Source organism: Miniopterus schreibersii (genome assembly GCF_964146895.1).
Source record: "Miniopterus schreibersii genome assembly, chromosome: 14".
Classification (NCBI taxonomy): Eukaryota; Metazoa; Chordata; class Mammalia; order Chiroptera; family Miniopteridae; genus Miniopterus; species Miniopterus schreibersii.
Window position 1 is genome coordinate 32,424,329 of NC_138114.1, and position 25,844 is coordinate 32,450,172.

The following is a 25,844-nucleotide window of genomic DNA, read 5'->3' on the forward strand; positions in this document are numbered from 1 at the left end:
CCCCCCGTTGATCGCAGCATTATTTCCTGCTGAGCCCTGGTGTAACTTCAGAATCTTGCAAACATTTGACAGATACTTAGTAATAAATATTAGTTCCTCAACATGTGCTACATGCCACGCACTGTACGAAGCTTTAACACGTTATGCCAAAGGTGATGGCGCAAGTAGGAACGTGAATTCTTTTTGCCATTTACTAGTCGTGTGTCCTTGGGCAGGTTACTAACTTCTCTGAGCCTCCATTTTCTCATCTTTCAACTGGGATATTAATTTCTGTCTCATTAGGCTTGGGGGAGGGTTAAATGAATAAGTAGGTATAAAAGAAAAGGGATTAGAAGTATCTGGCAAAAAGTTAAGCGCTATATGTGTTTGTTGTTGTTATTGTTATTATTAATTCATGAAACAACTGCATGTAATAGGTACCATTGTGCAGATTTAAAAATTGAGGTCCAGAGATGCTAGATAAGTTGCTCAGGGTCATAGTCTGGGAAGTGATAGAGCTGGGAGTCAGACCCAGACGATCTGACTCCCAACGCCTTCTTTCCTAGCTTGTGTACCTCCCGCCTCCTGTACTGCATGCAGGGTGCCGGGAATACCAGTTGGAGCAAAATCGTGGGGGCTTGTGCTCATGGAGATTCAGGGCTGATCATCTCCATTGTAAAATATGTCATCTCCAATATACAGTTCTTGCCCAGATTGTTGCACAAAATTTTTGCTATTTTTACTTGATGCTTTGGTCTTTTGTGATGTTTTTTATTAAGAAGTGGTCCCATTTGTCTTTTTACATTTGCTTTAAGAATTGATTCTTTTTTGTTCTTGCCTAACAGTTAACATATGCAACATATTTGTAACATCTCTCCTTATATCCAGTGGTTCTTTGCTGGAGGCAGGGAGGATATGTCTCCCCAATATAGTGTGTAATATATAGCTCATATTATATATTGCGTAATTATATATGACACATGTTTTATACAATGTAGATGTTACATGCATTATGTTAGGTGTGCATTATATACTTCTGTATACTATACTTATATGTATACATTGTATAATATACACATATGTTATATATACTATATAGTACATTATATTAGGGAGACATTTACATTTTATATAAAGAATCACTGGGTGTAAGGAGGTGTTACAAATGAGTATGTGTACGTTAAATTATTGGTCAGGTATCAGCATCCTAAAAAACTTATATGCCATCCACCTCTCTCCACACCCCTAGAATCTTATATATCTCCCATTCATGACTGATGGTGGAGTTATGATGACATTTTATAACTGTTTTTATTCAGAATATTTTATAGAGTAACCACAGAGTAAATTTTAGCTGTTCTTTGACTTGTTGAAGTAATTACGTCTAATTATAAGAGGTCAGATTTTAATTATAGGTGGAAAGACTGCTATAGCAACTAAGAATACAAAATTCTTAATTCCCCCAGAGCTTCTTTAGGATGGAATATGCTATCACTGATTTTAATATTTTAATATTACATTAGTCCTTATATAATTTCTTGACTCATAAATAACTTTCATAAATCTGTAATTAGTGTTGTCTTTTTCTAAGAAGGCAAAAGCTTTTCTTGGTCTTGTGTAAAGTTTGTGGGTAAAGCATGACTGTTTAGTTGAAGAAAAATGTTCCAGTCTCATCCTTAAAAATACAGTGTGCATCCTTTGATTTACCTTTTTGTGTGCATTACACGTCATTATTCAACCAAAGTTCAATTCCTCTTAAAGGAGCTGTTTTTAAACTTAGTGAGTTTAAACTTGATGAAGGCTGATAGGATTGGAGTTTAGGTGTTTTGTTTTTTAAACATCTGCTATACTTATATTTCAGTGGCATCAGTGACTGAACCACAGATTCAGTAAGGTACATCCAAGAGATAACCAACTTCATTTATTTATTCATTTTGATTGTTTCATTTGATGACTGGGAGAATTTGGAAACAGGAAGCCAGTGATGACTCATTTTGAACCCTCCTTGGCTTGGGGTGAACACTGCCTGCCTGTTTTGCCTTTTCCTGTGTTCAGAGAGAAACTCCAGTCCTTTTGAGAGTGTTGCATTTCAAACTCCAACGGCTGGGGCAGTTGTGTACCTTTTAATTAAAGGCAGAAGGAAGACTATACTTAGTAATGGTGATCTTGGTTAAATTCAGCTCAGCTAAGGACCCTGTGATTGTATTTATCTGTTTTCTGGCGCCATATTTTTTAATACTGGAAATAGGCATTTCAGCCACTGAGAGGAGATAGTGGGAGCTCTTTATGCCTGTGGGTTCATGCCTCAGTCTTCTGGTAGATTGACTCCAGTTCTTGTTCCAACTAGTTTTGTCCTTGAGACATTGGTTTATGAACTGTTCCACAAGATACATTTTCTACAAGTGGATATGGGAGATGGAAGAGATTAGAAAAGAGCAGCCTGGATTAAGTCCTGCATATGTTTGTGATTTTGTTCAGTGGGGCAGAGAAACTGCTTGCTGAATCAACATAGTGCTTTAACAAAAATAAATAAAAAGATGAAAATCTGTTGGAATCATTAGTGGGTGTTGAACTTTGTTTCCCCAATTAATAAAAAAAATCCAAGAAATTAAAATGTAGGATTTGAAAGAAATGTAAATAACCATCACATTCTTAATGGCATAAAGGTTATTTTTCTTCAGCAAGCATGTTATTGAAAAACTTAGAAAGGTAACTCGGACAGTGCTTCTCAGATGAGTCTCAAAAAACCTAAACATCTATCCCACCCCCATAGATTATTATTCAGTAAATTTAGGTGGGGCCTGGGAGCCTTCATTTTGACAGTCTTCTTGAGGGATTTTGATACAGGTGGTCAATTAAACCACACTGAGAAAAACCTACTTAAGAGCTAAATCTAGTTTTATATTCAGATTTGTGCTTCTATTTTTGAGTTTTCTGCATTTTCACTCCTGATTTCCATGGACATTTTCATGTCGTAGCATACACGTCAAGGCTGCCTTGGAGTTTCTATAATGGCACTCTGTACTTGTTTATTTTCGTATTAACACCTGTGTTTTGATGGACGGATTGAGAAAACCACAGGGCTGGTGGGAATTTTTAGAGAGAATGCTGCACGTCCTTCTGAATGGCAGATGTTAAGATAGGCGGAGAGGGTTTGATCGAAAAGGGAAGTAAGGGAAGGGGTCAGTGGAAAACAAAGTCTAATAATGCAAAAGAAAAGGGTCTGACCCCTGGCTCTGAGGGGCTGGCGAAGGTGCTTAGACTTCCCCCAGGAGGCCCTCGGTTACCAGTGCGCATTTGGGAGCAGAGAACTAACCTGACGCAAACAAGCATTGCACCTGAGCTAGGGACGGTCAGTACCTGGGCCAGATCAGAGGATTAAGGAACGCGTGGGCAGAGCCAACTGGTTTGTCATCATAAAGGCCGCAGGGAACAAGGTGAGTCATTGGGGCCTTGAATTTGGTAGGACTGACTTTGAAGGGTTTATGCAGCAGGCTTCTCTGGCTCTGTGTTCCAGTCTGTGGCCAGTAAATTTCTCTTTCTAGCAACTGTATGTACACGGTGTGACACTAAGACCACCCAGCTCAGCCATCAGGCCAGAGCAGCCTGAGGCTTTTAGAAAACCCATGAATAACTACTACAGCTGTGACTGCCTTAATAATATTGCAAAGCAAGCAGGGCACAATTATTCTCACTTTATTTTTTTAAATATATCTTTATTGATTTCAGAGAGAGGAGGGGAGAGGGAGAGAGAGATAGAAACACAATGATGAGAGTCATTGACCGGCTGCCTCCTGCACGCCACTGACTGGGATCGAGCCCACAACCCGGGCATGTGCCCTGACTGGGAATCGAACCGGGGATCTCTGGAACCATAGGTCGATGCTCAGCCGCTGAGGCACACCAGCGGGGCCAGTTATCCTCACTTTAGACCTGAGAAACACACTCAGTAATTGATCAAAATTCACACATCTGGAAACAAAGATGTGGCAGGGCTAGAATTCAAATCTGAAACTACCTATTCAAAACTTACAGGCTTAAAAAAAGTGTAATTTGTCTGATTATGAAGTGATACACGCTTGTAACAAACTGTACAGAAGTAAATGAATTGAATGTAAAATCCTTCGTGATTCCATCCTGAAGAGAACAGCTGAGGAAAATTCAGTATATGCTGTTCAGACTATTTTCTTGCTAATGCTAATATACATTAAATGCATATGTATTAGAGTATTACAAGGATGGAGTCATACTTTATATTCTTCTACAACTTGCTTTTTTTCACTTAATGCTATCACTTGAACAACTTGCTGGTTCTGTGTGTATGGATGTAAATCCTGTCTTATGGCTTCATCCGCATTAGAGATTCTTTATTTTAAATAACCCCCTTTTGATGGCTATTTAATTTTATTTCCAAAATGTTAATATTTTTAAACCATGCTGAAATGGGTCAGAGAGAGAGAGGAGGGAGAGAGAGGGAGAGAATTATTTGGGTAGGATAGTCTATGGGGAAATCTTAGAACTGGAATTGGTTGGTCAACAGGGATGCATATTTTTAAAAATTGCCCATTTTTCTTCCAGTTCTCAACAATATTGAGTATGATCAATGATGCAAGTTTTATAAATGAAAATACATTGTTCAAATTCATAGTTTCTTAATTACTGGTGAAATGAAACTTTTTTTCACGTGTTACTTAACTATTTATATTTCCCTCATGACTTGTTCATTACATTTGCCATTTTTTATTCAACTCTTTATCACTTTCTTACTGTTCTGCAGATGCTCCCTGTAGTTTAGAGACAATAGATTATCCATTTTCCTTTTACTTATTGAAGAGGCTTTTAGGGTACATTGTAATTGAACATTTAAAAAATTTATTTTAAAATAATTTCAAACTTCCAAAAAACTGCAAAAATAGTACACAGTTTCTGTATATCTTTTACCCATTTGACCCAAATATTAACACCTTACATAATCACAGGAGTTATTGATTAATCACAGGAAAGTAATATTGTTACGGTACTGTTGTCTAATCTATAGGTCTTACTCACATTTCATCATCATCTTTCTTCTGGTCCAAGGTCCCATCCAGGATCACACACACATTTGGTTGTCATGTCTCCTTAGTCTCTTTTCATCTCAAACAGTTCCTCAGCTTTTCTGTCTTTTATCATTTTGACACTTTTTAAGAACATTGGCCATTTGTTTAGTAGAAGATCTCTCAATGTGAGCGTGTCTGCTGTTTCTACACGAATATATAATTAAGAGTGGAACCTAGTCTGGAGGTGGTCAGAAATGTCTTGCCCAAGGGAGAGATGCTTAAGCCAACACTGGAAAGATGCAGAGGAAGTGGAAGTGTGAAGTGAAGATGGGGTCCATTTGCCTAGACCTTGCATGGGGCACCTCAGAACTGCAAGATGCCGGTGTGTGGAGCAGGCTGGGGAGTGGGCAGCTGGGTCAGACCCAGCTTTGCAGGACCTATTAAGGATATGTAACATGAACGGTGATGGAAAGCTAATAAAGGTTTTCAATCGAAGCAAAGACAATACCTTTTCTTTTCTTCTTCTTCAATATGTCTTTATTGATCTCAGAGAGAGGAAGGGAGAGGGAGAGAGAGAGGGAAACATCAATGATGAGAGAGTCATTGGCCTCCTGCACGCCTCCAACTGAGGATCGAGCCCGCACCCGGGCATGTGCCCTGACTGGGAATCGAACCTCGATCTCCTGGATCCTAGGTCCATGCTCAACCGCTGAGCCACACCCAGCTGTGCTGAATGACATACCTTTTGTGTGTGGAAATAATCAAAGGGGAGCCTGCTAGAGAACAGACCGATTAGAAGGCTCTTCTAGCAATGCTGATGGAGAAAAGGGTGGCAGAGAGAATCAGCAGATGCCACTTGCTGCAAGGAAAGGTGGTGAGCGGCTGCACATTTCAGACATTCAGGAGGGTGGCTGTGCCCGGGGCAGCAGTAGATGGGGACGGAGCTGAGGGAGGCCGCGGACGCAGGATGGGCACGTCCAGGCCTCGCCCGTGTTCTGTGTAATTACCCGGTGTTGGTCCCATTCCTTGAGCGGCGCGGAGGAATGAGCCACTTTTCTGTTGCGGTCAGGAGCATCATTACCTACAATTCCCTTAGAGGGCAGCATTTACAGTCTTTGCCCACTTTCGCTCCTATATCCCAATATGCCCACTTAACTCCCAAGTTCTATGTTGTTTATACCTCAGAATCTTCCCCAATAACGATTTAATCTCCATTCTTTTTACCGCTCTCAGCCCAGACCTGGTCCCTCATCCACAGTTGCATACTCGCCTCCCCTCTGGGTCGCCAATTCCTCTTTTTTCCGTAACTTTACCCATCACTGCTAGAGTATCTTTTTCAGCTTTATAATTGAAAGAGATTATTTCAGTTTAATCAATATGTACTAAGTGCCTAGTTGGGGCAGATCAACTTATTGAGTAGAATTGAGAATTAAGTAAGAAGCTAAGCATAACTGAGAAGATTCAGGGCCACTTTGCCTGCTGGTAAAAGGAAACTGTGTCCTTGTCTTATTCCTTACATACAAATAAATTCCACACAGATCAAAGATATTTATCTAAAAATACCTAACCATAGCATTACCGGAAGAAAAGATGGGTAGACATATTTAAAAATGTTTTATAATCAGTGAGTTTGAAGACCTTTTAGAGAATGATGAAAAACCCAGATACCATAAAAGAGAGATCCATTTGACAGCCTAAACTTTTAAAATTTTATACAAAAGCTAAACAACCTTCCAACAAAAACTTCAACTAAACTAATAAAATGTAGAAAGAAGAATGGAAATAGAAAATTCGCTGGTTTCAGACACCACAGTAATAATTGTTTCAGGGAAGAATCACCTTCGGATGCTAAAATTGCTGGGGGAAAGTATATTTGCATATTTCAAAGTAACTCCCTGTAAAATACTTTGTAATTATAAAGGACAAAATAGTAGCTTTGTAGAGGAGACATAAACAAGTGAGCACAGTTAATATCACTGTGAATGGGGTGAATCAGTGTCTCCTGATGTACTGAGAACACACCATCACTTCTGGGGGATTTTTGACCAAAAAAAATGCAGAATTCTGTTTCCTGTGTTTTGTCTTTATAGCATTTACCACAGTTTAATGATATAATGATGCAGATCATTGTTTAATATCTTCACACCTGTCTGCCCCATCCCCTGCCCCTAGCAGAATGTAAGTTTTATAAGATCAGATATTGTCTATCTCTTTGCTCACCATAGTATCACAAGCTGCTAGCACAAAGTAGGCGCTTAATAAATAATTTTGGATAAAGACATGAATGAATGAATGAATTTATTTGGTGCTATTAATATTTGTAGGAAAGACATATTTAGCCTTGGAACATACTAAGTGAGAAATCGCAGTTGGATGTCCTGGTGGAAATGGATAGAGAACATTTGAAGACACGGTGCTAAAGCTCAGATTTTGCTTTAGTCAAAACAATGGCGGGGGGGAGGGGGGAGTGTCTGATGGAATAAAAGTATGTTAAGAGGAAAGATAAAAAAATAATATTTGAGATGTAGGGTGAGGGAAGTGCAAGGAAAAAGGAAATGTGTCTACTTCACTGAGGCCAAGGCAAGAGTTTGTTCTAAAGTAGGGAATATTCAGCTGATCAAGGCCAGGTAATTGGGGGTAATTTGTAACTCTCTTATTAGAGAAGTTTTATCTGATAGAGTGAATCTCAAGGTTTTTTTGTTTTTAAATATGTTTTTATTGATTTTTTTAGAGAGAGAGGAAGGGAGAGGGAAACATCTATGTGAGAGAGAAACATAGATCGGTTGCCTCCCAAATGCATCCTGATCAGGGACTAAACCTGTAATCTGGGCCTGGGCTTTGATTGGAATCGAACTGGCGACCTTTCCGTGCACAGGATGACTCTCAGCCAACTGAGCCACACCGGCCAGGGTGAGTGTCAAGTTTTAATGTACATAAAGGTCTCCGGGGCCGCTTAATAAAACTAGAGATTCGTGGGGCACCCTTCCCAGAAAGTCTGACTTGTTGGGACCTAGAAATCTGTTTCTTGTAATAACCACTCTCCTCTACCACCAAGTAATTATGCTGCAGGTGGCCTAGGAACCACACTGCAGGAAACTTGACATCAGCGGCGGGGAAGGAAAATAGGAAGGAGTGAGTGGCGCGCGAAGAGGAACAGCAGCCAGCCGCTTGCTGGTTAAGCATTTACAAATGGGCTGTTGGTGAGGGTTACGGATGGGCACAGACTGTTATGCTTTCGTCCGCTGCATTGAAGAGACTGTCTAGGGCAAGATCAAAAATGCGGATGCAGCTGTCTGCTGGAGCCTGCTGCAGTTAGGATTCCTGTGGGTGGGGCCGTGGAGGAGCCCTGAATGCGAAGCATTCTAGGATCCCTTTTGCTTTTCAGTAGTAGTGCTGGACTCGATTCATCTTGTTGAAGTACTGTCCTTAGAAAATTTATGAAAATTAAATAAAGTTGATTAATAATGCCCAAGGACTGACCTCATCTCTGAGCTTCAGGGAACTGGCAGGCAAGAAGATGATGTTATTTTGAAAATTTATTTCTGGGTCATGCTTCATTGAATTAGGTAGTATTTTCTTAAAAGCAAATTGCAATCAAAAGGGAAGTATGTACACTAGAATTTTAGTGGCTTATGGGTGGCTTATCTTTAGAATGCATAATTTCCAGGAAATTTTAGTATTTCAATAGCAAGGTAACAAAATTAACATGCTCCAACGGATTTATGATGCCAAAATAATTGTGTACAAATACGAATTCTCCCTTACGCCTTAAATTCATTTTCCAAATGTTTTCTGATTTATATTAATTAAATCATCTTATTTAAAAAATAGAACCACATTGAATATTAAAAAGTCAGAGTAACTGTTGGTTTAATATCTGAATGTTTCAATCTTTCACAATGAACAGCACAGGTATGGGTGTAGGTCATTTTTTTCCCTAAAGCAGGTCCCAATCTGTCCAGGTGTGACTCAGGAGATCCTCCTTGCTGCCCGTGTCATTTAAGGTGGGGGGATGGCATTTTTCCTTGCTTTATCTAAATCAGATTAGGTCACGGCAGCCCACAGTCTAATTTATAACTTCCTTTATTTATTTCCAACTAAGGGCATTGCACCAGGTAAACATGAACTTTGATTCGGTGGGGTAAAGAAAGTCTGCTGGTTGGCCAATTAGAAAGGTGAGTCCAGGAGGTGGCCTGGAGTGTTTGGCCTCTCACCTGCTTATCTAGTTCACTGCAGCCTTCAGGTTGAAAGAAGTGCCAGGGAGAAGGGGACACGTTTGGGCGACGTCTCACTGGCTCTTGTCTCTAAGGAGGCTGTTCACTGTCAGGAAGTATCTTCTCTGTATTCAGGAAATAAGGATTTAGGTATGAAAGTGGGTCAGGATTCTGAGCTCAGCCACCAAAAAAAAGTATTAATAAAGAAAAAAAAGGAGAGTTAAGGGAATTAAGGCTAAAAAGGTCACACAGTACACGCTGGGCTAGGTCAGATATTTTTCTCACCGTTCACTCCTGGTGTTATTTGTCTCTGCTTTTAAGAGACAGGACTGTCGAGCTGCTTCCACATTTCCTTGGGGGAGGTTGAGACACGGGGACATGAAATTGGGACCCATATCAAAAGGATTCTGCTATTGGGCTGTAAAACTGTGAGGGCGCAGGAAGACAAAACTTGCATAAACTCAGAGCTGTGAAATGGCACTTGGGAGAGGGTCGCCGCCCTGCCCACGCCACTCATGGACAACACTCATTTTTGCCACATGCCCTCTGGGCCCTGTCACGAACTGCCCAGTTGGTTCTAGCAGCTACTAGTTAGCTGAACACATGGGACACAGAGGGGTTGTCCTCTGTGTGCTCGTGAGTAGATGGTTTGGATATCTCTCTGGGCCTGGTTCCCCCAGGCCTTGTATGTGAGGATTCACAGGAAGCAGACTCCTCTTTAAAAGGATGCTTATTTTTCCCTCTTATGCATGAAATCAAATTAAAAAACCCCACAAAAAATAAAAATTAAAAATAAAGGGTTATTTAAAGAGGAAAATGGTTGTGTCTTTGGAGACTACAGTGAGCAAAAGAGGCTAGAGATAAAGGCAAGAAGACAGGAGCTGTAAAGCAAAAGGAACTCTCCAGGGGTTCAGGACAGGTTAAGTGTGACCCAGGCTGTCATTCCGATGCTCTGGCACCGCAGGAATGTGGGCCGGCCTGGGGTGGAGTAGGGAGCAGGCGGAGAGTCCATCGGCGTTCCTGATGAGTGTTTTCAATCAGCGTAAGTCCTTCGGCGGGATGAGCAGGTGGGAAGGAGGGACGTGAGCCTGGAAGGTCTAGTGAGGACGACTAGCGAGTTGGATACAGGACCCACGGCTCACGCCCAGGCTGACTCCACACGCTGCCTTCCCGCCAGGTGCCCCAGGGCCCATCAAGCCCCCACTTTGCAAAGGGAATTTACATCTTATTTGTGCCTGATGTTGATTATTTTCCTCCTGCCTTTGGTATGCTCTGGGTGCCTCGTTTGCGTATATTTCTGATCCTCCAAATTGCAATGTTTACCTTACCTTGAGCACGTGAAGTCCACAGCTTGTCTTCCTGCCACAGCTGCCGGAGTGAGAGGAGCTGGAGAGGTGGCCCTGCCGGGCCTGCCAGCCCCCCTGTGCTGTTCGGGTTGCTGGTTCCGCTTCCTTCCCTGCTACCGTGTGCTTTGATCATCCAGGCGCTTAAGCCATTTGCCCTTCCTCCTGTTGGAAAGGGAAAACTTACATGGAAATGGCTTCAGTTTCCTCAGCAGAGACTCAGCGTTCTACCTGCTTCATCCCCTGCTCTCCACCTCCCAAGACACTGTCACCTCTCCCCGGTGGCGCCCCGCTTCCTCCTCTGCCCCCATAGTCTAGCCTCAGCAGCACACCCACAGGCCGCTCTGTAAATGATGATGCCATTGACATCACGTCTCTGCTCAGCAGCCTACATAGCTCCCCATTTCACTCCGAGCGCAAGCAAAAGTCCGTATGGAGATCTGTAAGTCTTCCTTACTTTCCTTGCCTCTCTGATTTCTTCTCCCACTGTTTCCCTCTCCACTCTTTCTTTTTTCAAGAGGACATACTACCTTCTACCTTACTGTGTATTTATTCAAAATGTTTATTGTTAATCTCTCTCTCCTGGCTAGAATGTAAACTCCACCAGGGCAGAAATCTGCCAATTTTATTCATGCTCCACTTGCCTAGAACAACGCCTGGCACATCCTAGGTGTTCAGTTAGTGTTTGTTGAATGAATATATGATTGAATTAATGAATAAACCTGTATTGAGAGAATTAAGTGAGCTACCTGGTAAGTTTTTAAAGGCTGGTGCATTTGGGAGGCATATTTTAGCACAGATTTAGAGCAAAATATCTGCTAAGCTTCTAATATGTGTCTGGGAATGTGATGAGAAGTACACATCATGGAAATTGCTTCTTCATTCATTAATTTAACAAACACATATTGAGCCCCTATTAAGTAGCAAGCACTGTTCTAAACGCAGGGTAGAAGATAAATTATAATAATTGAATGTTCTAGGTACTGGGTCCAGTGGTGCCAGGTCCTCTGATTTTTTCTTTTAAGAGGACCTGAAATCTGAATTTTTATATGAATCTCCCAATTTTTAAATTTTGTAACTAACTTAAAATTTTCCTAAGTTTATCGTAACAGCCAAATTAAACATTTATGATGACCAAATGTTGCCTTTGGGACTGTAGCTTATAATACCTGCTATGTTTGAGGGATTGTGTGGCACTGATTCTAAAGAGGTGTGAAACTTCTAGATGGGTAAGTGGGATCTCACAGGCTGGGCAGGATCCAGGTGAGCTGTGGGAGGAAAGGAGGAAGTGATAGTTATGCTTCCCCCTTACCTGGGCCAGAGGTGTGGAGAGAGGCAGGACAGGCGGAGTGCTGAGGTAGGTGGGAGGTTGGAAGATGTGTATTTCATTATCCGTGCTGGCAAGAGCCTCCCTGGGCTGCACTGAATCATCCTTTCTAGGTTAAACTTATTGCGTGTGTCAGGATACAGGCCCAGCCGCAAGAGCCTCCCTGGGCTGCACTGAATCATCCTTTCTAGGTTAAACTTATTGCGTGTGTCAGGATACAGGCCCAGCCGCCTAAACAAAGACAAAGGATTAGACAAGATGGAAATTTGTTTCTGCCGTGATGGTCTGAGTGTAAGCAAATTAGACCACTCCTCTTCTCTTCTTGCTTTGCCATGGCTCCTCCCATGACTGAAGATAGTCCACCTGTATGGTAGCCTTCCCCCCCCCACCCACCCCCCCGCCATCCCAGCAAGCAGGGCAAGGGTGGATGGAGAAAGCCATGTCCCTTCCTTAAGGGTAGGATCCTGACTTCGATCGTAGTACTTCTGTTCACAACCCATTGGTCTGAGCTTGGTGACATGGTCATACCTAACTCCAAAAAAATGTAGTCTTTACCTGGGTGGCTTTGTATCAGCTAAAAATTATATTTTTATATTAGAAAAAGAGAGTGGGTGTTGCAGAATGTGCAGCGGTCAGCTGCATTTGCTCTTGTGGGCCTCAGGTTGCATGAGGTTAGGTATCTCTTGCTGTGCCCTCAGTTTTCTAGTAACTTTAGCACACCCTCCGAGCTCAAAAGGGAGGTGATATTTGACATTCATTTTTTCCTCTGTTAGACTCTTCTGGACCACTCTGCTTCTGGTTAGATCGGAGCAGCATGCTGTGTTTTGTTTTGCTTTGTGTGTTTTGTGTTCATAGTTCATCTAGAGCAAGCAGTTTTGGTCTTGGGACCCCTTTACACTCTTAAAAAGTACTAAGGGCACTAAAAAGCTTTGTTTGTGTGACTATATCTATGACCATATTAAAAACTAAAACAGACATTTATAAACATATTCAAGTAAGCATGGCATGAACTCAGACCTCTGGAAATCCCCACGATACAACTGTGAGAGATTGATGGGAAAAAAGCAAATAATGTTTCAGTAATATCATAAAAATGATATTGACCTCACACACCCTTTAGTAAGGTTTTGGGGATCTTTTCTACACTTTGACAGCTACTGATCAAGAGAGCATAACCTGTTTGTGTTGATTTTGGTCATTGTAACTTATTATAACTGATAAATGTTAGGACTGGGGATTAAAAAAAATAAAGGAATTAAAACAGGACCACTGCCATGGAGTAGTTAATGGTAAAAAAAAAAGTTTACTAACAAGTGTATAAACTTCTTTCATCTTAAATTTGAAAGGAGTTGATTTCTTTCTGTTTCTGAATTGTAGATAAATTTATGTGTGAGAGTTAATAGTGATTGGTTTCTGTGTACAGCAATTTAATACATTTTGGTGCTTAAGATTTATTGAATTACACATTTCATACATTTAGAAGTTCATTACAGAGAAGTTTGTTTGATTTGGGCCACCCAGCCCTGCATCTGTCTTTTCTCACTTGGCACATCCCACTGCCTTCTATGGAAGTGTAAAGAGCTATGTATTCGCATTTCCAGCCACCCTTGCAGCAGGGCTGCAGGCATGTGACCTAGGCTCTGTCAGTCAGATACCTCCATCCCAAACTTTGGAATAGAAACTAGTGACATGAAGAAATTGAGGCAGCAACACATGTTTTCCAAGGCAGCAGTGGGTGTTGCTGGTGGAAGCTGCAGGCTCCCCAACCGGGCAGATGGGTGCTGTGTGATTTGGGGTGATCTTCCTGGATATGTAGCCTCCAAGCCAGACTTCTCTGCCCTTCCTGGAAATTTTTTAATTTTTCAATTACAGTTAACATACAACATTGTTCCTGGAATTTGTGATCTTTCCATTATCCTCTGAGTTCCGGAATCAATGCCCTTACTTACAAGAATCCTGCTCGATACATTCTCAAATGCAGTGTCTCTGGAAGTATTGTTTGGAAACATCATCTAGCAAACTCACCTGGGCCACATCCTAATGAACACTCGGTGCCATTGGTGGGCTTAAAACTGACAGATTCAGAATCCTCCTGAGTGAGGTATGAGTTCCAGGAGTCTGCATTTTTTAAAATTCCCAGGTTTATGTAATTTTTAGATAAAGTAAAATTTAAGAACTGCTGGTTCTAATGTTTCCAACTTTTTAAATGATTTGTTTTGTGTTTAAATATCTGAGTAACTCCAGAAGGTTTTACAAAACCCTAATCAGTGACTAGTAGCTCGTTCCTTTCTCTTCCCACCCAGCTCTAAATTCCCCTTAAGCCTCTTTGTTCTGTCTCTTTAACTCTTGTAATGTCTTTTTTTTTTTTCTTCTGGTTTATTTCTTCTCACTGAGAAATGGTAATTCCCCAAATGGGATTGCCGACATTCAATGGTGACAGAATTAACTTGGGGTTTCAACTACACTGTGACCGTGGCTCTCTCTAGGTCATTTCTTTCTTGTGCATTTCTGCAGCCTGCAAGCTTAGATCTCCAGGGGTCACTGGAGAGGGTGAAGGGGAACATCTAGAACATGCCAGGTGACTTTCCTTGAAGGGGTTTTCGGCCGTGGATTCAGGCCAAAAAAATAACACGGACGGGTCAAATGATCTGCTTCTGAGAGTGCTAGAATCACAGGCTGTTACAACTTGAAGGAGTGTGGCTTAACCCTTTCATTTCATAAACGAGGAACTGAGGAGGGGATATGTGTCCATCATCGCATCAGTGATGAGTGGCGCATAAAGGCAAAGTAATTTTAGAGAAGTGGGAAGTGGTGATGCAAAGCTTGACCTAAACTAACGTAAAGAAGAGGGAAGCTAACATTCGAGTGACTGTTTGAACTTGGGTACATAACCTCTCAGAACCTTAGTTTCATCAGTTGCAAAACAAAGATTCTAATAATAGCTAACATTTATATACTATTGACTGTGCTGAGAACTATTCTAAGCACTTTATATGCTAATTCAGTTAATCCTCACAATTACATGGCAGGGGTACTATTATTTATCCCATTTCAGACGAATAGAAAGGGTAGATAACTTACCTGCAGTCACACGGTTAGCATATTTGTTTTCTATTGCTGCTTTACAGGTTACCACTGGCTTCATGGCTTACAACAGGTGGTTATACGTAGAATTCACTTCCCTGCATCTGTGGAACTTATGGGGGCTGAGTCTTCAAGGCCAGCAGGGGAGTGTCTCCCTCTTTGAAAGGTCTCACCTGATCATGTCGGGCCTACCCAGGATAATCTCCCTATAACAACAAATGATTCGTGGTCTTAACACCTTGCTGACCGGTCACAAGTATACACATGTTTCTGTGTCCCAGCATTGCTGACTGGTCACAAGATAACTCTTGTCTGCACTCACATTAATTTAAGTAATTTTAAATACCTTGCAAACCAAAGTAGCTGGCCACACTGGCCAGTTCTGGCTTGAAATAGCCGGTCAGCACATATCTGCAAAATCTCTTATCTTTGACATAAACATGAGAGTAATATCCCATCCATCACCTTTGCTATGTTCTGTTGATTAGATGCCAGACACAGGTCTTGTCCACACTCAAGGGGAGGGGAGTACACAGACCCATGGATTCCAAGGGGCAAGAGTCACAGAGTCATTTTAGAGTTTACCTTCCATATTTAGCAGGGCTTAGTTTAAGCCCAGACTGACTCCAGATCTTAGAGTCCATGGCCCCTGAGTCCATGCTCTTAACCACTGTGACTTTTTCACTTTGAAGAAAGAAAACCCACTGAATAACCTTGCAGGGTCCTGAGCAAGACAACACCCAGCAGACTCTTTCTGGGCAATAATTAATTCTGTTCATACCTCCACTTTTAAGAAACCATAGCCACCTGCAGTTTTGTATTTTCAGGAAGTTATTTCCAACGGTCTCTCTAAAAAACAGATCGTTAGAGTCATTTCAATTTGTTCATATTCTTCTGAGGCAGAAATAACCCTGGGGTTTAAGACTTGAGGCTGGAGTTCTTAAAAAAATAACCCGAGCTCTGCTTTTTTGTTTTTGAGACAGATGAAGTGATTGAGAAGAAAGAGTGAACACCCTCATTTTGTAGACAGGACACCATGGACCAGCCTTTTACTGTGAATTCTCTGGTAGGTAGCACCAACTGATATTTTACATATGGTTGGAAAACCCAAAAAAAGAGAACAGAAACAACCCAAATGTGAAATGAATCACAGTTACTTCAAAAAGTTTAGGCCTGGTCTTTTTTCATCCATCTGTGTGGTCCTTTCTTTTGAGGAAGTGACTAATAAAGCCATCTTTGCTAGAATTAAAAATAAATATTTTTCCACATGATTGTGAAGTGTTGATCTTATCTGGTGAGATTCCAGGAGTGTATTCCTTTAGCAGAACACCAGAGACAAGAATCTCAGAGGTGACTTTGCAGCAAGTCCATCTGCCCCTTCTTTGTGCCTCAACTTCACAGATAAAAATTGGATGTTTACCTTGTGTGGTAGTGACCGAGGAAAACATTTTATATTTAACCCCTAAGTGTTGCTTTGGGATCTTAAGTAAATGTCTGCATACTTGAAACTCTTGTTTTTCTCACTTTTCCCCTTTCAGCCCAACACGGTGCACACTTTCTCTGGCTACATCTTAGAAGAAGCAGTGTGCAGGAGAGCAAATGACAGGGGCCTTGGGATCACGTGCGCTTCTTCTGTGCCCCAAGTCACCCTTCGAGTGTGCATACAGGCACATTATATAACCTCCATGGCCCTGTTTCTGTACTCTGTGCCTTATGACAGTTGGAAGCAATATTTTTCATGTGCCCAGCCTATCGTGGGGGTTTTATAAGTGGAAGGTGTCATTACCACTACCATCCTCCTGACGACCCTCCCCAGCCTGCTCACCACAGCCCTCCAGGTAGCCCCGAGAGCACCAGGCACTGCATACCCTCGACACACAAAGCTCACACCGGAACACAAAGAAACAGAGGCCTGGTGCTTGCTCTGAAATAGGTGATCACCCAGCCTCTCTGTCTGCCAAGACAATCCTTCACAGGAGCTCGGTTGCTTTGAGCGTATGTTTGAAGGGTAGAGAATTGTAGGAACTTTTTCACTTTCTGCCGAGGGAAGAATCATCCTTATGGAGTGTCTTGTGTGGTTTTCTAAAACATATGTAGGAATAATTAACATTTTAGTGGACAGTCAATGTAAAATGAATGAATTTCTCATCTGGAAATTTTGTGTTTTCATCCAAGAACCTCACATGCAAATGAAACATAGACTGATGAAGACTGTAGGCTGTTTCCCAGTTTATCTCTGAAATCAATTTTAAATTTGGGAAGGATAGGACCATTCAGTAAAGGAAAGGTAAATCTTATTTTTATTTTCTGGGAAAAAGGTGATCTAATTTTAATCACGTTGCCCCCTTTTCTCTTTTTCTCCTGCATTTGGTACACTTATTATTATTTTTAATATATCTTTATTGATTTCAGAGAGAGGAAAGGGGGGGAGAGAGAGAGAGATAGAAACATCAGTGATGAGAGAGTCATTGATCAAGCCCGCAACCCGGGCTTGTGCCCTGACCGGGAATCGAACCCTGATCACCTGGATCCCAGGTCGATGCTCAACCACTGAGCCACGCCCGGCCGGGCTAGTACACTTATTGATTATTATTTGTGTTTTAAGGATCATGCTACAACACAAAACAACAGGGATGAATGGAAAATGATTCCTTTCCTTCAGGGAGTTCATAAAAGATCCCTGGTACATAAATAATTATAATTCAGGTGGACTGTGTAGTGGTAAAAAATAGACAAATTACTTTTGTACATTCAGGAGGCTGGAAACCTCCTTTAGAAAAATCCCTAATTTCCATAGCTTTCCCCTCCCCACCAGTCATTTTCTGATGTCATCAGAGAATTTTTCTATAACCAAATAAAAATATTTTCATTTAGTGCTATTCAGCTCTATAGGAAGCGTGGCTGGGGAAATGTGGAGGTGTTGCCGTGGTGTCTGAGGCTTCCCAGCTGGAAAAGATGGTGTCTGCTCAGGCCTAAGCCTCCCAGTTCACAAGCTCTGATCCCTGCCTCTCGTGTGGGGAGCCTCCAACAGCTTCTCTGAAATTAGAAAGTCTCTCAGAGAATTAGAAGAGCAGCACTGCGGGGTTTGTATAGAAGGGATTGTGTGTTAATTTAAGAGGAAGTCACTTAGAAAAGGTCTGAGGATTGGTGTTGCTGCCAGTCACACCTCTCTGATTTCTGAATTCTGGACCAAGTGAAAATAGATTTAAGATGCCAGGGGAAGATCATAATCAAGTGCACCCTTTACTCCTCGTAAGTTGGACTTCAAGCATGTGGGAGACTGGTATGTCTTATCCCTTCTGCTCTAAATTGAACTGGCTTCCCCACCCAGTCACAGGAGGGATAGCTGGACACCTCCAGGGTGGGACCTTCAGGCCCTGAGAGCTTCCTTGCTGGGAAAGAAACAGGAAAGGGGAAACTCGCCCACATTGCTGTAGGCTCCGTCAAAAGAGTGATAGAGGGTGCAAGAGGCATGGCCTGCTTTTGACCTCATGGGGCCTTGAGAAACCCGGTTATGGCTCTCTGGTTATATATTAAACCTTTAAAAGCAAGAGTTGTCCCAGGTCTCTAGGGTTCTGTCTGCTATAAAATTACCACCCAAGTAGACCCGATGGCATTGGAAAAACTGCAGGTATCTAATTCACCACACCCTGCCCCTGAAACTTGGTTCAGTCATTCATGGCCAGACTAAAGCCATGTGTACCTTGATTTCTTCTTTAATTTTCTACAGACCTTAATCAAATGCTCCGTCCACACTGTAGTCAGACTTGCTACCTACCCTGACAGCCTGAAGGGGACTTGGGAAGCTAAATTTGTTCTGGGCTAACTCCATTCTTGGAGCATCAAAATATGGTAAAGTGGTCTAAAGCAGTGCTTCTCAAACTGTGACATGCATAAGTACCTCCGGGAAACTAGTTAACACTGCAAGGCTAACCCCAATCTTTTTAAAGATTTTACTGATTTTTAGAAAGAAAGAGAGACATCGATGTTCGAGAGAAAAACATTGATTAGTTGCCTCCTGCACGCGCTTTGACCAGGGATCAAACCCGCAGCCTGGGTATGTGTCCCAACCCAGAATCAAATCCACCACCTTCTGGTGTACGGGACGACGACCGGGGTCCACGATCCAACCAACTGAGCCACACTGGCCAGGGCTCTAAGAGTCTTTTTAATGTTTTAAAAAAGCTGGAGGTGGAGGGGAGGTGTCTGTGTGCTTGGAAAGGCTTCTCCAGGACTTACTTGTGGAGTTTTATTCGCTTGGAGAAGATGCAGGGAGGCCCTGAAAACTCCTTATTAAACTAGATGTATTCTGGAGTAGAGCTGAATCCTTACAGTAACCTCAAAGCTCTCTTGGAGACCCTTCGGAGCAGAAGGACGTGAGCTTTACCCTGGCAGGAATCTTTCCCTTGGTCAGCTTCGCGTAGCCCTGGATGGGAACATCCATTAGGAAAAGGAATGGATGATATTTTACCTAAAATGACCTAAACTATTTGCATTCCAGGAACTGCCCCATAATTATAAACTCCAAAACCTAAAAGGGGTCTTCCCTCAAAAAAAAAGTGTATCTTTTTGTGTGTTGAAGCAAAATGACGTTGCTTTTATCATCTTATTAAGTTTTAAGAAAAGCTTTCCTTAGATATTGCTGTCAGGTATTCAGTACAGGAAATGCATCCACAGTTTCAGTGACATTTCTTATCGTCACGGTCCCAACCTGGCCCTGCAGAAGAAGCTGGCGGCGATGCCCGACCACACGGACGTCTCGCTGAGCCCCGAGGAGCGCGTGCGGGCGCTCAGCAAGCTGGGCTGCAACATCAGCATCACCGAGGACATCACGCCGCGCCGCTACTTCCGATCCGGCGTGGAAATGGAGAGGATGGCCTCTGTGTATTTGGAAGAAGGAAACTTGGAAAACGCCTTTGTTCTTTATAATAAGTTTATCACGTAAGTCTTTGAAGTGAGACACTTGGAAAAATATCGACGTGATGCTTTGGTGAGACGGTTTGGATGCCAGGAATGTTTTCATGTTCAGATCAGTTTTACAATCTCCAAAAACATTATATGTGGAGATTTTAAGATTACCAAGTAAATGTAGCCAGAGGCATCTCATATCATGGCTGAGGCTTCGGGATAGGGAGAAGGCCAGGGACGTGATGAGCACGGGGGTGTGAGATACCCTCTCAATAGGCCAACACCATTGCATGCATGCCATGCCCTGTCTTTAATGATCTTCGCAAATAAAATTTCCTATTTTCGTGCCATTCTGCCCCCACAGACATGTAAGCTTTATGAGAGCAAGAGCCATATTGCAGCTCCATCTACAGCCTCTGAATGTGCCATTCACATCTGAAAAAGCTGATCTGATGAGTTGAGTCTGGGGGATGAGTTGTCAGTGGTAGGAAGGATCTGATTCTGGGATAGACTGTAACAGTCAGTTTTACATTCTAGTTAGTTTTTGTTTTGTCTTTTTTGAAACAATAATAATAACCTATGTATAGAGGAATTTACAAAATGTTGAGGGAAAGTGGCTGCCTCAAAACAGCCATGTGAAGGTATCATATTTCCCATTAAATAGATATTGTTAGTAATATATCCTAGTTTAAGACTTAACCGAAATGGAATTTGGATTTTCCTTATCAATTTGCCAGCTCACTTGTTGGGAAGATCTGTTAGCAATGATTATTTAATCTAAGCTGAAACCCTTATTTTTGTTTTAATGAAAGTCACTTTTTGATCAATTTCACTAGTTCATTTGGGGAGTTAACCTGAGAACATTTGAGAAGTCGATGGTTGGCAACATTTGGCTTACTTGGGAAAAATCAATTGTTTCTGGAAAGTTAAACAATAAGTATGAAATTGGAGGTTACCAATTGTCATTATAGCACATGTTTTCCAAAAATTTTAATTCCCTAACTAGTATAACTACTATAACTAGTTACCAGTTGTTTTTTGCAATATTTTCTTTTTCACTTTTTGCTAGAGTTTTATGCATATTTCTATGGGATTGTAAGTGTGGTGAAGGGGAAAGGTCACTATACTCTCAGTTACTGATTAATCAGAATATATGAATCCTCTTCTGTCATTAACCATGTGGTAATTTGTAATTCACTTACCCTCCATGGGCCTCAGTTCCTTATCTACAAATGACTTGTGGATGAATATCTCTGAGGTTTCTTCAACTCGAAATGTTTGTGACTTTATTCTAGTTAAAAAGACTTAAGAAGCTGACAATTAAGCCTTAATTTTCTCATTTGAGAGAGTTATGATACCATTCCAGGTTACCTTATAGGTGAAATGATGAATGCCTGTATGCTTTATAAACAACAGAGTAATTATACTGTAGCACCTGTTAGTTGATCAAAAATAGTATTTATAGCCCATCACAATCTATCAGTGAAGGGCTTTTCATTCATTTAACAAATATTTATTGAGCACTCATTATGAGCTGGACACTATTCTACAGGCTGGGATACAGCAGTAAGAAAATCCAACGGAAACATTATCTTGGGGAAGCGTTGCTTTCACTTCACTTTACCTGGAAGTGATGCACCTGGTTTGCTCTGAAGATTTCCCTTTACTTCTGTTGTCCCTTGTTTCTCAAAAAGGCGATGAAAAAATAATTAACCTCTAGCACCTAATCCACTAGGGGTTCTGGCTATCATTTCTCTTAGTTATGAAGTTTCAGTTAAGAGTTTTTGATATAAACACCATGGCGCTACTGATTCATGAGTGGTCCCTTGGGTCTTCTTCAGTCATGAGAAGGGATTACATCAATCTTTCCAAACTCTCACATTTTTACGAGATGCTCTGTGTTGCCAGCTGCACACATAAGTAAGATGGTGCTGTGGTGGGATTAAGTACCCAGAACCTGAGAAGAACAAAGTGACTTGGTCTTCCAGACCCTCTTAACCTCAGTACTTAGTTTAGTGAGCTTAACTGCCCTGTGAAGCCAAAATCATACTCAAAGGCAACATTTGATGGAAAGGCAGATGAAATGAATAGGGGTTAAACAACAATGTATTGAACATGCCTCTTTTGAAAAGGAGGCCCATTCTCATAGTAGAAACCGTCTTTGAGTTTTTTCTATCATATAATGCTAAGAACGGGCTTTCTTCTTCTCTAGCTTGTTTGTAGAAAAGCTTCCCAGCCATCGAGATTACCAGCAGTGTGCAGTCCCCGAGAAGCAGGACATTATGAAGGTATTGTGGGGTCGATTCTCCCCTGCGGGATCAAATGGCCCACAAGTACCCATTACTGCTTCACACCCCCTTCCTTTCCACCTCCGTCTCATCCTCTCGAGAGCGTAAGCACAAAAAATTCATCCCATTAGCCGTGATGTTTCGATTTCTTCTCAGACCTTTAATCATCATCTCTGAGCCAGTGTGGGTTGTCTAATTGAAACTGGGGCTGGGGGAAGGGGAAGGAAAGAAAGAGATAAAAAATGTGTTCAATCACTTTATGGCATGAAGGAGGAATTAGTTCACCATTTCTCCCAGAGATTGAGGGAATGGCTATCTATTTCTCCATACTTGCCCGAGACAGTCATTTTGGCTGGTCTTAATTATCCCATGCAGTCCAGACCCCACGACTATTTGAAAAATCACTGTTGATTATTAAAGTACTAACCTAATAATAAAGTGTTTGGGGGCGGCTTGAAATAACCCCATGGAAAAGGAAGATTGTTGAAATGTATTTATTCTTCATCAACATTTGTAATATATATAGTTTCAAACACCTTTAGCTGAGGATGTTCTTTTTAAATAACACTTAAAAAATGTTTTTTATGCGTTGGTCTTAAATAGTTTGGGTTGATCTTATATGAAGGAAGGTAATATATGCAGAGACAATCACAGCATAAACTTGGAAATAACTCATTATACCATATAATGGAATAAAGGCGCTCTTGCCAGTTATGTAGGGCCTGAGGATGCCTGTAAGCAGAATTCAGATTTTGTCAAATAGTTATTTACACTTTTTAAAATTTCTACACACACTTATCTGAAGGGTCATTCGTTTCCATGCCTCTGTGTAGCATTTCCCCTCAATTCTCGTGTTCATTCAGCCTCAGAGAGTTCTGTATGGAAACCAAAGGTCCCAGGCTGCCAGTGTGACTCATTTACTCTAATTTAGGGTTACTCTTTGTTTTTACTTGTAGGAAGAATTCTACAAAAGCATGTACTTTTTTATTTGTTTATGCTTGTTGAATAAATGGGTGGGTGGATGGATGGATGGATGGATGGATGGATGGATGGATGGATGACAGAAGATTAAGAGAACAGAAGTTTTAGTGGAAGAGCCTGGCTAGAGTCAGAGATTTGTATTCTAGTCATAATAGGGCCAATAGCTAGTTGTATGATACTGGACAAGCCTTTCAGTTTCTCCAGGCCTTTGTTTCCTCAACTCTAAAAAGAGGGGGGAGGGGGATTGTGCTTGGACTATATCAGATTTCTCATCCATTAAGAATCACTGGGAAGTTGTTTGAGATCCAGATTCCCTAACCCCTCCCTTCCAGTAAAGATGTGGATTCAGTAAATTTGAGATTAGGCCTGGGAATTTATATTTTTATGAAAAGTTCCACAGTTCATTTTATAGTCTGTCAAACTTAGGAGTCCTTACCTACCATGTTCCTCGGTGTTCCCTCTAATATGATGACATATCATTTACATACTGTGGGATGTGCAGTTACAAACCCACTACCTCAGAACGGGTACCTAGCTAAACAAAATGCAGATAGACATTGCAAAGGGGATAATTTCTTCTCTTCCCTCCTGAGAAGTTATATTTTGGAGCCCTAGAAAAGAGAGATTTACTTTTTCACCATCATCTTTGGTTACTTGTGTCTTGATTTCTAATCCACATGCCAGCTGTTTTTCTTTCTCAGCTGATGATCTGAAAGACTATACTGAAAATCCCACTAATCAATATGTATATATATTTTTAAAAGAAACTGAAGGAGATTGCATTTCCAAGGACAGATGAATTGAAAAAGGACCTTTTAAAGAAATATAACGTAGAATACCAAGACTATATGCAAAGCAAAGTAAGTTCAATTGGTATATTTATTTCATGACTTTTCTGTGCAGATATACTTGAATTTCATTTCCATATGAGTTTTTTGAATGTCATATGCATTTAAATTAAAAATTAAAGATGCAATGATGTAGCACCAATAAAAAATTCATGTTGATATCCAGGTTAAGCACTTGCACCAAAGATGTGGTATTTTATTTCCCTCCGACATCTAATAAAGCGATGCATTAGAAAATAAATTTCCTACAGTGATTTTAATAGAGCTTTTTGACCAACTCTTGCCAATGTAACCTTGAGCCAGGTGACTGCTCTTCACTGATGAATGGAGGTAGTAGGAGCTTTCCAATGTATCTAATTTGTAGGCCTTGGAAATGTGAGTTCGTTTCTTACATGTTGCAGTCAATATTTCATTGAAGTGGAATTATAATCGTATGAGTGAAATATAACCATATCACCAAGGGGTGATGGCTTCTGGATTCTTATTAAATAGTGAAAATGACAATGATGTCTAAGAGGCTGAAAAGCATCAAAAGAAGAAATTGGTCAGTTTCTAGGATACTCAAGTTGAAAACATGAATTCTTAATGTTTTCAGCTTTATTATGAAGGCTGTTTCGCTTTTTTTGTCCATGTATATGTGCTCTGGAAGCTGTCACCTTTACTGACTCTCCCTTCAGTTAAGTCTGAACACAGAACTTCTCTGTGTTCTTTGAGCTTAGCCAGAGGTCAGGGTTGAGTGAGGTGTTTTGACAAATTGACAGAGGAAATGTCGAAATCAGAAGATTCCTGCAAGTGTGGATATTGATGATTTGATGTGAACTGTGAAAGACAAAAATGATCCTGGAGGCTCAGATAAAGCAACAGCAAGGGAGAGAAAAGCCCAGTTGAGTCGTCTCCCTTCCATACTTGGCACTGCGTCTGATCATCCCCTCAGGATTTCCTTGGAAGAAACAGCCTCAGCAGCTGTTGCACAGTCTGCCTTTGGTGACACCAATGACTTCACAGTCCACAGCAGTAGTATCTCACATGAATGACATGAAGAAATTTTGGGGGGGTAGCGTGGCTGCCTTTATGCCTAGGAGAGATGAACAGACACACTACTACCTTACAGTAGCTCCCAAAGTCTAGTTTTCATAAAGTCATTTGGGGAGCTTATTAAAAATGTATATTTTCTTACCTAATAATGCCTGGATATTTGGATAAGACTGGGGAGCTCGGGAATCTTAATTTTTAACAAAAGTCCTGGTTTGTTGTACTAGAGATGATTGGACCACATTTTGAGAACCTTTTCTTATTGATCCCCCTTCTCCATAAAGTCCCAGCAGTATGAGTTGTGGAGTCCGATGCAAAGGGTTCTTGGGCAGCCCTGTCCCAATTCCTGCGGTGATGGGAATGTTCTGTGTGACACTGTCTGATATGGGAGCCACTAGCCACATGGTACTCAAAATGTGGCTAGCTGGATTGAGGAATTGAATTTCAAATTTCATTTAATTTTAATATATTTAAATTTAGATAGCTGCCTATGGCTATGGCTACTATATTGACCAGTGCTGTCTAAGGTGACACAACCATTTGTTCCACATGGTTTGGATGGTCAGGCTGAGCACACCCTCTTGACCTTGGTTTTCTATTTAAAAGCACAAGGGAGTGGAGGGGACTTGATTGCCATGGCCTGTCTCTGGTAAAATATGAGTGGATTTAAAGCTGCTGCCGGAATCAGGTTAAGGGGCTTTGGCCGTGACCTTATATATTTTCCTTACTGTCGCACGCATGGCCCTGAGGGCAGATCGCAGTATCTGGCCGCGCCTCTGTCTCCTGGAAGATGGAACGTCT

At 41.4% G+C, this 25,844-nt stretch overlaps 1 protein-coding gene across 6 annotated transcripts in view; it reads left to right on the forward strand.

Annotated features, from left to right (window-relative positions):
• Window positions 1-25,844, forward strand: part of STAMBPL1 (STAM binding protein like 1) — a 39,372-nt gene that overhangs the window by 3,922 nt on the left and 9,606 nt on the right. For 2 of the 6 annotated variants that reach the window (XR_014000289.1, XM_081158617.1), the window contains exons 2-5: window positions 15,970-16,052; window positions 19,710-19,927; window positions 22,107-22,182; window positions 23,928-24,023. Coding sequence is in view for 5 of the 6 variants with exons in the window: in XM_081158617.1 (XP_081014743.1) it covers window positions 16,023-16,052; window positions 19,710-19,927; window positions 22,107-22,182; window positions 23,928-24,023 (420 nt within the window). In the remaining variant the exon portion in view is untranslated. Of the gene's footprint in view, window positions 1-14,416; window positions 14,481-15,965; window positions 16,053-19,709; window positions 19,928-22,106; window positions 22,183-23,927; window positions 24,024-25,844 lie in introns of all 6 variants that reach the window. The other 4 variants (XM_081158620.1, XM_081158619.1, XM_081158618.1 and 1 more) reach the window with 4 other exon arrangements.